This window comes from Heptranchias perlo, chromosome 32 (genome assembly GCF_035084215.1).
Source record: "Heptranchias perlo isolate sHepPer1 chromosome 32, sHepPer1.hap1, whole genome shotgun sequence".
NCBI lineage: Eukaryota > Metazoa > Chordata > Chondrichthyes > Hexanchiformes > Hexanchidae > Heptranchias > Heptranchias perlo.
The window spans coordinates 24304731-24317392 of NC_090356.1; the positions used below are offsets into that span (position 1 = coordinate 24304731).

Genomic DNA, 12662 nt, shown 5'->3' on the forward strand with positions numbered 1-12662 from the left:
AATTCCCATGAGTAGCTAACTTGTAAAAAAATTTAACTTGTAAAATACTCATGCTCATAGAGCCAAAGAGTGGAACCATCTCACATTATGGGAAATATGACAGTATTGTGACATCCAGTCACACTACAGGTATCTCTGAAATATATGGCAATTAAATCCAAGAAGGACCAGGGCAAGTGTCAAACAGCTGGACTGTGGAGAGAAGCGAGGTGTTGCTCCGAACGTATCGCATGATCTTATTAAATAGCTGGTTGCTACAATAGGAAGATTGTGTTAGCATTCTGAGTGGATGGGATCAAATGGGCCAAAAGATCTTTTTTATCCAAATCAATTTAGTGGTCTTGTATTTATCCACAGGTCTCAACACAGCTAACCTGGAGGGTGATTATAGAACAAGATGTCTAATAGTGGGTTACTCTCATCCACCCTTCCCTATCAGCCAAGACATGATCAATGACAGCAAAGTGGGCAATAATTTGAGGGGAAAGCAGGATCAATATTTTGTGTGTTACACTCCTTATTTGGAAAATTGGCCTGTGGATGCTTTTCTCATCCCTGATACAAACCAGCAGTTGTACACATGAATTTATCAACAGCACATCAACTATGATGACTGTCATTCCAAAGGGCTGTGCTTAAAGTGGCAGGCTTGATGATGTGGGGGGAAATGTTCTATAATGTTGATGTTTGTTTAAAGTGCAACTATTTCCATGGTAGAACTAACGCTGTTGAGATATGTGTAAGAGTAACTTCCAACTTGTTGAGCACTGATTTTAGTTTGAGAAGACTATTTACTCTGTTCTTTTTAATATAAGTAAATATCAGTTTTAAAAATATCAGAAGTGTGCTAGTAAAAAGAAAAAATACTGCAAAAGCTGGAAATACACAGCAGGTCTGTCAGCATCTGAAAAAAGAAGAGAGGTTAATGTAGGTGTACCTTTCATCAGATTTGATGGTCTCTCTATTTCCATCATCTTCAAAAAAAAAATTATCTAATTTCTCTATTCTGGGGGAGGGGTGGGGTGGGGGTTAGTTTTAGAATTGGTTAAAATGTACATCTCTTTAGATCATAGTTTAAATCTTTGATGTAGATAAATTAAGGGTTGGTTTTGCGAGTTTGTCAGTAATGTTGACATTGTTTTCCATTTAGACCATGTTGGATAAAGTTCTGACAGACCCATCTGGTTCCTTCCGAGGTCTGTAATTCAACACGTTTGAAACCATTAATCTTCTGGGACTGTGTTGAATTTTGAGTTTAAGGCTTAAAAGTAGTATATATTCATGGAAAGAACATGGGCAATGAAGGTTATTTCGAAACCATGTATATAATTGTATATTTTCTTTTGTCAGTTCTTGTTCCAGCAGCTGGGAATGCTAGTTTCATTTGTGAAAATTCACATCCGACCCTATATGGATGATATATTTGCTTTGATAAAAGTGAGTATTGCAATCATGTAGCAATTTGTTTGCACCCTACATCAGTTATACGGTCTCCCCTTGATCCTTCTTGACTTCCATTTTGAGATTGTGACCTGAGTGGCTCTTGTGGGTTTTTTTTAATGCCTGGATCTCTTTGAATCTCGTACATAATTATCTTTCTTATTGCCCATAGTCCTTTGCATAGCCAGTTTCCCATTTGCTAACTTGTGTTACTTCAGAGGTAAACAGTTTTGCTGCTCCTCTGATGGATCAGTGAACCATACAGATCGGGAATGTTCTAGTTTTGATCCCTAATCTCTGAGTTAGCTGATCTCAATGGCGACGGTGGTAGGAGTTGGCCTCATTGTCACTCGGGTAGCTAGGGGATGTTAGATAGGTTGCCTGTGCCTGATCGCTAAAAAGTGAGCCATGCTGGAAGTGCATGTGTGTGATCTTGGCTGAGAACAGGATTACGTTTAACTGTTTTGTTCCCTGAATATTCAATGCTCGTTACTGAGGGCTCACGCAGGGAAACAGTCATGTGTTTGAGGCACTGCTGGCACAAAGGCACTGTGTCCCAGTAAGGGGTCGACACTTTCAGGGGCTGGTAGGAAGAAAATGAGCATGTTAAAGAAAATAAATAGTCCCATTCTCTGGTCATTGTCTGTCTCTGAGATAATATTCATATCCAATAAAACTTTGAAAAATATAGTGTTGTGATTCCATTCCTGAAGAGTGCGTTGCGTAGTTTTTTGTGAAAGGAGTGCAAAAATTTCTTATTACTTGTTTGAAAATACTAACTAGCTGATGTATGTGCTGGTACTGAGTTGGTATAAACTTTTTCTATATTGAGAAATGGGAAAAAGCTTAGCCCAGTGTTCTTTCATCTCTCTAGCTCTTGTTCAACCCAGATTGTTAGGATGAATCTAGTTAAACTTGTAGCCTTGTGGACTGCCAGTGATGGATTTGAATGTTCCAGCATGCTGTTTTATATTCAGTTAGGAAAAGCACTTGCTTGGGAAGTCAATTTTTGTTTTACTCTCAACTTGTGGATGTGATGTGCTAATTTTAAAACAGTGACGTGGCACCTGTTAGGAATAAAAGGATGGTTTTTATGGAGAACCGTGTGATCATTTCCATGAGTAAATTGTGGTTAACCTCACACAATGTTTGATACAGATTTCAGTAATATAGTCCAGGTATAACGCTTGCACTCTGTTTTTGTTTGGAATATTGGATACTAGAAAACTGAAGTATGATTTGCACAGTGGCGCAGCTCCCAAAATGTTGCAATCTGTTATTGTCACTCAACCCTGCGTACTTGTTTTTAACAAATTACTTCAAAATTTAATAGTCCTGATTTGTGTGCAATGCAATATCAATATGGCTCATGTATATGAATTGATTGCCTGTTTATATTAGGCGCACAGTGTATTAAACGCAGCTCATGACATTTAGATCTGTTTTTCAAAGCCAAATCTTATCTCATATCAGTAGGTTAAATATTGTACTTGCCTGTGTTTTCTCTTCCTCCACTTACAGTGGCTCACTGATATGAAGTTAATGCTTATGTTTGTATATCTTCAGCTTTCCCATGCAGTTGAACTCTGCTTTCACTTTATTTGTCATAGTTTCTATTATTCCAGTTGCCATATTTTTTCAGACTGTTTTCAATACTGGTGAGTGTTCAATGAAATACTGTTAGCTGGTATTGAAGCAAGACCTGCATATAAGTGTGCTTTTTGCATTACAAATTATATGTGCCATACACCGTATCAGCTCTGGTGTGTTCATTATTGCAGCTTTTTATTTTAAAATAGTTTTTTTGTGGGTATTTTCTTATGATGTGGATATATTATAGTTTACCATGTAGTCTAGTGGTCACATCCCAGGTTTGCAGATCACTGAAAACATGCATCAATTGTTCAGCAGCTTTGGTAGTAGTGATAACATTTGAGTCTTTTTAATACTCAGATGTAATGTTGTATCCATAAAGAACTTGCCTCATTTAAAATATTACACTACAATAGAATTCATTTATAATCGATTTAGCCAGTAACCCAAATGACCCCTATCACTGGTTGATTATTTAAGCCAATTCTCTATGTGTCATCTCTTTTTTTAAAAAAAGATGTAAATTTAGACTGCAGCAAAATTAATTATCTTTAAATGTTTCCAGGAATATTGGACACTTAACAACCAAATGCAGAACACTATCATCCTGGTTATTGAGCAGATTGTTGTTGCTTTGGGAGGGGAGTTTAAACTTTACCTGCCTCAGCTGATTCCTCACATGCTGCGTGTCTTCATGCATGACAACAGTGCAGGTCGCAGTGTCACAATCAAGGTGAGTCATTTGGAGCTTTGATAGCATTTGGTGATGGAGCTGGTGTTTTGTAGCTGAAATACTCCAAGCCAAAGCATCCTATTTCCAGCCCTCTGTAGATTTTTTTCATGCTGTCATTAAAGTTTATTAGACTGCTGGACTCTGTCCACTATCATTCAGTATTCCAAAATGTTTTTGAAAGCTTAGTGGAGCAAGGAAAGCTGTCAGAAGTTGGCCCTGGTGCTTTACAGCACATTCTCCAACAACTAATAACTCAATTTTCCATATGACGTGAGGTAAAATGAAGAGATGATGACTAACAATCAAAATCACAACATAGAGTTGGCAACCCACGTAATAGCTACTAGATACAAATCTATTTGTTGCTTCATTTTAAGACCCCATTTGACTTAATTGGCTATTGACAGAATAAAGGAAGTCGATTAAAAAAAGGTTGCAAAAGTGAGCATATTAACACTTTGTGATGCACAGCCTACTTGAATCTCCATGGCTCTACTGACACTGTTGCGTGTTCAGTCAGACTGGCTTTTCCAGTAAACAACATTTTAAAGTCACTGCCAGTTTCCCACACCAGGATATTAAAATACGTATACTTATTTATAATTAGAAAAATACATAGTTGTTACAGTCCACTGTACTTTTACTGGATGACACCTAAACTGTCTACGTTGCCAGATTGGATGTGCTGTATACTATCTGTCACATCACTGGATGTTCCTCATACTATTGAAGTTAAGGGTTTGGATGAATAGTAAAACAGCAGTTGTATCCAATGAGGAGGGCAATTTAGTAGAACAGAGATTTGTTCATTGTACCATACTAAGTAATTATATAGCCTGTATATCTTTTCTGAATGCACAGTGCTCTTGGCCAAGTGTATTTCAATTCTATTTCAGTTATCTTTATTCAAGCAGTCTCACAATTCAAGGCAAAAATAAATAATATTTCAGTGTATTGCTTTACAGTTTCTCTTCCTATATGCTTCTTTTTGTAGTTGCTAAATGCAATACAGCTTTTTGGAGCAAACCTGGATGATTATCTGCACCTTCTGCTTCCTCCAATTGTCAAACTGTTTGATGGACAGGAAGTGCCACTGGGACCTAGAAAGTAAGTCTACAGTTGTGTGTTTACAGTTGTATATGTTCTGCAGGCCCTTCAAAAGTAAATTATATTATATTGTTGTTGGTATCCATAATTCCGTTATTTTTCTTCAAAAAATTATAAGAATGTGTTTTTGAGTATTCAACAAAAAAGTTTCATAATTAAATCCTAAGTAGATAAGTCTCCTTTATACCTGATTTCAGCTCTGTAAACTGAGTTGTCAGTTTTCGCATTGAGAACTGCTGGATGTGGGGGTGCAGGTAGGGTAGGGGCATTTCCTCTGCGCTATCTGTAACAAAATTGTTAACATGTCCTTTACAGATGATTTGTAATTTTGCTGCACATAACGAACAGAAGCAATCTGCTCCCATATTGAATAAAATTGTATGTGACTTGCCCTATTTTATTTGAAACTGGGCATACACGGTCTTTTTATAATTGAAATTACTTTATAGACATTTAGGGTCTTCATACTAATGCCAAATAATCATCTCCATTTGCCCCTTCTAAGATATTGCACAGTATTGGTTCAGACATGTTTGGTTAGGTTTTTCTGCAGCCCTCAAGCTATAAGCTCACAAAGGAGTTCAGAACTCAGACTGCAGGTAATTGCCATCCAGAGAGAAACGATTAAGGACCTTTCTTACCTATTCTGCCCCTTTCGGATTGAATATACCTAAAGGCTTGATTTTAACCGTGTGTAACTCGTGGAGAAGTATAGCATCTACAGATAGGGAGAATGTTATGGAAAGCCTACAATGAAGTAAAATAATAGTCTCGAGGTACATGGAATTCAAACATTTTGGCCAAGTATTTACATGGTTGGACAGAAATTGTGCTCTAGTTTCATGATGATCATGCATCTCTCTATTTCCTAACCTACAAGGGTTGCCTTGGAGACTCTGGATCGTCTGACAGAATCTTTGGACTTCACAGACTACGCCTCGAGAATTATTCATCCAATAGTGCGTACACTAGATGGTACTCCAGAATTGCGTCAGACCTCAATGGACACACTTTCTTCATTGGTATTCCAACTTGGGAAAAAGGTTAAAAAACACATTCTTTACTTGTGGTTTCCTTACCTGCTCTGCTCTACCAGTATAGATGTGAATATTTATACTACGATTATTTTAGCTCCCAAAGCCATATGTATGTTTATGTTGCATTTTAGGTTCTCCCATCTGTAAGTTCTGGTCTGAAGTCATTGTTTTGTAGCCTGTTATGGGATTGGGTAAAACACTGACCTTTCACCTCTAAATCTGGGGTTTGAATCCAGCTCCGAGTGATGTGAGGAATGTCTTTTCATCCTGGCGTCTGTAAGGGCCCTATATGAAATGAGTTTGGGCAATCTCAACCCAGTTGCTAGTGGGCATGGACCAATAGCACAAAACTGCCCTAAACTGGCAATGGCGCCCAGAGAAGTAAGAGCATTGGGTGCTGTTGCAGGTGAAATAGGGGCTGCTGTTTGAGGCTGGGGATAAAGTGGTTTTTTGGTCAGAGTACAACTTCATTCTTGGTGCTTTTAAGTTTGGCACTTCTGTAGTTCAGGTCACCTAAGAGCCATATGCCATTTCACTGCATTTACAGGACTAAAACCAGCTCCATTATTCTGATGTCAAATTTGAAACCCAACAAACCCAAGTACAAAAGTACCTACTGTATTCAACTATGCTATATCTGACTGGCGTGCTTGATGCTCAATACCTGAAACGTGGAAGTGTTCCTTGCTGCTGTATTGATGTCCCTCAGCTTGAAGAGCACAAACCTTGATGAAAAAGAAAAATATCATTATCATAGTATTGAGTTCTCAACTTGGCCATTGAAATTCTGATTCACTCTCAGTGATGTGTGATCGTTGTACCATAGTTCAACAGAGCAGGCCTGTCTACCGTGTTGTGTGGCACTACCACCGTGCTAAATGGGATAGATTCAGAACAGATCTAGCAGCTCAAAACTGGGCATCCATGAGGCGCTGTGGGCCATCAGCAGCAGCAGAATTGTATTCCAGCACAATCTGTAACCTCATGGCCCGGCATATTCCTCACTCTACCATTACCAACAAGCCAGGGGATCAACCCTGGTTCAATGAGGAGTGTAGAAGAGCATGCCAGGAGCAGCACCAGGCGTACCTAAAAGTGAGGTGCCAACCTGGTGAAGCTACAACTCAGGACTACATGCATGCTAAACAGCAGAAGCAACATGCTATAGACAGAGCTAAGCGATTCCACAACCAACGGATCAGATCAAAGCTCTGCAGTCCTGCCACATCCAGTCGTGAATGGTAGTGGACAATTAAACAACTAACGGGAGGAGGAGGCTCTGCAAACATCCCCATTCTCAATGATGGCGGAGTCCAGCACGTGAGTGCAAAAGACAAGGCTGAAGCGTTTGCAACCATCTTCAGCCAGAAGTGCCGAGTGGATAATCCATCTCAGCCTCCTCCCGATATCCCCACCATCACGGAAAATAAAGAGCTAAGGGACTGTAAGACATGAGGAAAGGGCATTCAAAAAGGCAAAAAATGGCACAGATCCTGGCGAATGGGAAAGATACAAAGATCAACAAAGGGTCACAAAACAGATAGTAAGAGTTACAAAAAGAGAGTATGAAAAGAAACTTGCAAGGGATATCAAAACCAAAAGAACTTTTATAGTTATATTAGGAAAAAGAGGGTGGTCAGGAGCAATGTTGGCCCCTTAAAAACTGAAAGTGGGGATATTGTCATTGACAATGGGGAGAGGTCCCACATTAGAGACTGTTAGCTAAGTTAGAAGCCCATGGAATCGAGGGATAAGTACGGACTTGGTTGGGAAGTTGTCTGAGTGAAAGGCGACAGAGAGTAGGGATAATGGGTGGGTACTCACATTGGCAGGATGTGACTAGTGGAGTCCCACAGGGATCTGCCTTGGGGCCTTAATTATTCACAATATTTATTAACGACTTAGATGAAGGCATAGAAAGTCTCATATCTAAGTTTGCGGATAACACAAAGATTGGTGGCATTGTAAGCAGTGTAGATGGAAACATAAAATTAGAAAGGGATATTGATAGATTAGGTGAATGGGCAAAATTGTGGCAAATGGAATTCAATGTAGACAAATGTGAGGTCATCCACTTTGGACCAAAAAAGGAAAGAGCAGGGTACTTTCTAAATGGTAAAAAGTTAAAAACAGTGGATGTCCAAAGGACTTAGGGGTTCAGGTACATAGATCATTGAAGTGTCATGAACAGGTGCAGAAAATAATCAAGAAGGCTAATGGAATGCTGGCCTTTATATCTAGAGGACTGGAGTACAAGGTGGCAGAAGTTATGCTGCAGCTATACAAAACCCTGGTTAGACCACACCTCTGGAGTACTGTGAGCAGTTCTGGGCACCGCACCTTCGGAAGGACATATTGGCCTTGGAGGGAGTGCAGCGTAGGTTTACTAGAATGATACCCGGACTTCAAGGGTTAAGTTACGAGGAGAGATTACACAAATTGGGGTTGTATTCTCCAGAGTTTCGAAGGTTAAGGGGTGATCTGATCGAAGTTTATAAGATATTAAGGGGAACGGATAGAGTGAATAGAGAGAAACTATTTCCGCTGGTTGGGGATTCTAGGAGTAGGGGGCACAGTCTAAAAATTAGAGCCAGACCTTTCAGGAGTGAGATTAGAAAACATTTCTACACACAAAGGGTGGTAGAAGTTTGGAACTCTCTTCCGCAAACGGCAATTGATACTAGCTCAATTGCTAAATTTAAATGTGAGATAGATAGCATTTTGGCAACCAAAGGTATTAAGGGATATGGGCCAAAGGCGGGTGTATGGAGTTAGATCACAGATCAGCCATGATCTTATCAAATGGCGGAGCAGGCACAAGGGGCTGAATGGCCTACTCCTGTTCCTATGTTCCTAGAACGTTCTATAATCACCAATTCAGGCTATGATTTGCCAATCTGTGCAATTTTATTTTCTGTCCTTGGGTCGTTAGTATTTCCACCATCTCATTTGCCTCTGAATTTCTCTATTTTAAGTTGAATACTTGTTTTACTCTTGATCCTAGAGTTGCCAGACCTTCATAACTTAGAAATATTTTAAGTGGGGCATAATTAATAGAGATTGCAAAAAAAAGTGGAATGAAAGACCAATATTATTAGGCTTACCTGTACATGCTATCCTTAACATAACAGTTTGCATTTATACATCACCTTTAGCATAAGAAGTGTCATTACACACTTTAGAGGAGCAATGAATGGTAGGTTTAGTTGTAAATTATTACAAGTGACTGCAAGTTGTATTGTAATTAAGGGTTCAGATGACATCCTAAATGAGAGTTTATGAATGTCACTGAACCCCCATCATTAGAATACAGCCTTGAAATCGCTCCTTTTTGTTGCTGATAATGTGCAATGGAGATTTATTAAATGTTGCTAAAGTTTTAAAGTTGCTGGTTTTGGCCATGGTTCGATATCTGGAAGCACTGCGAGGTATGTTTCCTTTCAAGAGCTCGCAACTTTTAGTATGAATAAGAATGCTTAATACCTTTCTCCTAATTAGCAATTAAAAAAGGGTTGGCAGAAACTGTGTTTTGATACAGTCCTTGGTGTGCTGTAGTTTTCTGTGATAAACTGAGGTTTGAGAGTGTTGCCTTGAGATGTTCATAGAAGGGCATTAAATGTTGTGATGGCAGAAGTGGAGATTTACAGAGCAATAATGTGGTATGCATTACGAAGGAAATTTTGTTTTGATTACATAAAGTACCCCTTTTCAAACCCTGCACTTTGTGCTTTATATGCCTTTTAATGTTGCAGGAATTTAGTTTAATAATTCAATCGGGTACAACTGTGACAGTTAAACCCAAGTTGCCATTAAAGTACTTCAACAGAATTCAAGATTTCTTTCAACCCGATTTGAGTTTTTATCACATTGGAATGTTTATTTTTGATGGATAATCATTATCGGCACTCCTATTTTTCTTGGGTTTATAATAATTCATTTGTGAGAGTTTGCTCACCGTCCTTATTTAGGATTTTATTTTGTGAGTATTGGATACAATAACACTGAGAAAAATATCGGGTTTGGTTATCTACCCGATATTGAGTCAATTAGAGACATTTTTGAGTCACTGAAGATGAAAAGAAATCTTTTCAAATCCTGGGAAGGACAAAAGATCTCTTTTTCAAGAACAGAATGCAAGCCTTTGAAGCTAAGGATTGACTTGGGTGGCATAGTGGAACTGTATGTCAGTGCTGCATAGTGATGTGCCATAGAATTGTAGATTGCAGGTTTGCACCCATGATTTCCCACATTGATGAGTTAGTAATGGTGTTATAGGGAGCCTGAGCACCCCTCACCAGGAGGAGGGAAAGTCAGTCCTGAACAGTACCCCTCCTACTGCAACAGTACCCCTCCTACTGCAAACATTTGCCTGAGGAAGGAGAAAATCTCCGAAAGCTTGTGAATTTAAAATAAAATTGCTGGACTATAACTTGGTGTTGTAAAATTGTTTACTACTGCAAGAGTGGCATTGGTAGAAGATGAAGAAGATTTGGCTTCCTGCCCTCCTGGCCAGAGATGGTGTGTGTTTGGGTATCTACAATGCTGGAGAGTATTAATTGTACCGAATACAGTGGGGTATTTAATAACTGGAGTAATTAATTTATTATGCTAAACTCTTAATGGGGTAGTAACATTTTACAGCACAGAAGATGACCATTCGGCCCATTGCACCAATGAAGCCTCTCGAAGAGCTATCCACTTGGTTCTAAACCTTTCTAAATGTTTCTTTTTCAAATATTTATTAATTTATTTTTTTAAACAAAACTACTGTTTCTGGTTTGTCCTAACCATCCTCTGCACAAAAAAACTCTCCTAACTCTTCCCTTCATTCTTTTGTTGTTGATCTTAAATTCATGACCTCTGGTTACCATCTCACCAGCCAGTGGAAATCATTTTTTTCTTGTATACTTTATCAAAACCCCTTGTGCTTTTGAACGTTTCTATTAGAACTCCTCTTAAACTACTTTGATCGACTGAACCTAGCTTCACTTCCTCTAGTGTTTCCTCATAACTCATGCTCCTCAACTCTGGTAACATCTCTTCTGCATCTTCCCCATTGGCGTGACGTCCTTACTAAAAAAGGGAGCCCCATCTGGATATAGTATTCTAACTGTGGCCTAATTTAATATGTTTTTATCTTTAAATAGAATTGTTAGAAAAGAAAAATATTCTAAATTTCCCATGTTACTCAAGTGTGTGGCAAAGACTGAAATTAAATCAGCAGGATATAAGCGGTGTTGAGAGATATTGATGGTATTTTTGATTTCAGAATTTTCTCTTGATATCTGTACCCAAAAATAATATTTGGAATTGACTAGATGACATCTATCTGAAACCTGGAATTAGTCTTTTGGGGAAGAGAGAGAGAAAGAGAATTAAGGGATTAAGTGGAGGATTGTTCTTTCATCTCGTGGACCTGGCAATTGTATGCACCCTATTCTAATGGAGAAAAGTGTTCTTTCCCTGGTGACTGCTCGTTAATAGCCCAAGTGTCCATAATTTGAAAGCAGCTAATACTAAATTAGTGTCTTATGCAGAGAGGCCACCAATTTGACTGCTGTGAGAAATAAATAAATTTGTGCTGAAGTCAGAGGTGCTGGTCTAATGTTTGGGTTAAGTAATATTTACTGAGGAAGAGTAAAAGAAGATTTAATATACATCTTGTTGCATTAGGGAATGCTTGATGTGATTCTGTATGTCAAAAAGAGAGTGTGATCCATTCCCCAGCATTGACATCTTTTACATCAGTCTCTAAAAATGTGCATGTATGGAAACAAAGAAGCAAGCTTCCTTTTTGGTTTGCAGTACTTTTTGCCAGTTGTGTTTCTGGAGCAGTTGCTCTCCTGGCTAGCCTCCCATCTTCCACCCTCCATAAATTTGAGCTCATCCAAAATTCTGCTGCCCATATCCTAACTCGCACCAACTCCAGTTCACCCATCACTTGTGCTCACTGACCTACATTGGCTCCCAGTTTGACAACACCACAATTTTAAAATTCTCATCCTTGTTTTCAAATCCCTCCATGGCCTCGCCCTCTCCCTATCACTGTGACCTCCTACAACTGTCTGAGACCTCTGCGCTCCTCTAATTCCGGCCTCTTGCACCATTGGCGGCCGTGCCTCCAGCTGCCTAGGCCCTAAGCTCTGGAATTCCCTCCCTAAACCTCTTCGCCTCTTTGATCAAGCTTTTCGTCACCTGCCCTAATATCTCCTTATGTGGATCAGTTTCAGATTTTGTTTGATAACACTCCTGTGAAGCGCCTTGGGATGTTTTACTAAGTTAAAGGCACTATATAAATGCAAGTTGTTGTTGATCGAGATATGCCTATGCTAGTGATGCATAGAAAATAGTGCACTAATGTATAGCATTACCATGTCAAGAACTGGCATTTAAAGAATGAATCAACCAATTCCTACATATTGTTGATCAGGTTTTCATTCAGTGGGGTAAATTCTTTGAGAGTTTGCATGTCAACACGCGAGTGACTGAAATATCGCTGGATGTTGTGTGAAGCAGCCTATGACTTCAGCTGGCTTTCCTAGTCTCGTGGCATGAATCTGATTGAACACATAATCACTGACAGGCTCCATTGAAAACCCAGAGTAGCAGTGGTGTGCATCTGGATGTGGACTGAGCCAAACACATGTTCGAGATTCACTGATTCATGGCCTCAGTTGGTTAATGTAGAACTCTAGAGATGAGCATGTTCCATGTTAAACTGCTCATCAGTGGGTATGACCTCATGAATTTTA

At 39.2% G+C, this 12662-nt stretch overlaps 1 protein-coding gene across 4 annotated transcripts in view; it reads left to right on the forward strand.

The window, feature by feature from the left end:
• mtor (mechanistic target of rapamycin kinase) overlaps positions 1-12662 on the forward strand; it is a 265629-nt gene that overhangs the window by 56141 nt on the left and 196826 nt on the right. For all 4 annotated transcript variants that reach the window (XM_067970643.1, XM_067970645.1, XM_067970644.1 and 1 more), the window contains exons 20-23: positions 1351-1437; positions 3599-3766; positions 4761-4873; positions 5754-5916. In XM_067970643.1, the coding sequence (XP_067826744.1) occupies positions 1351-1437; positions 3599-3766; positions 4761-4873; positions 5754-5916 (531 nt within the window). The remainder of the gene's footprint in view (positions 1-1350; positions 1438-3598; positions 3767-4760; positions 4874-5753; positions 5917-12662) is intronic.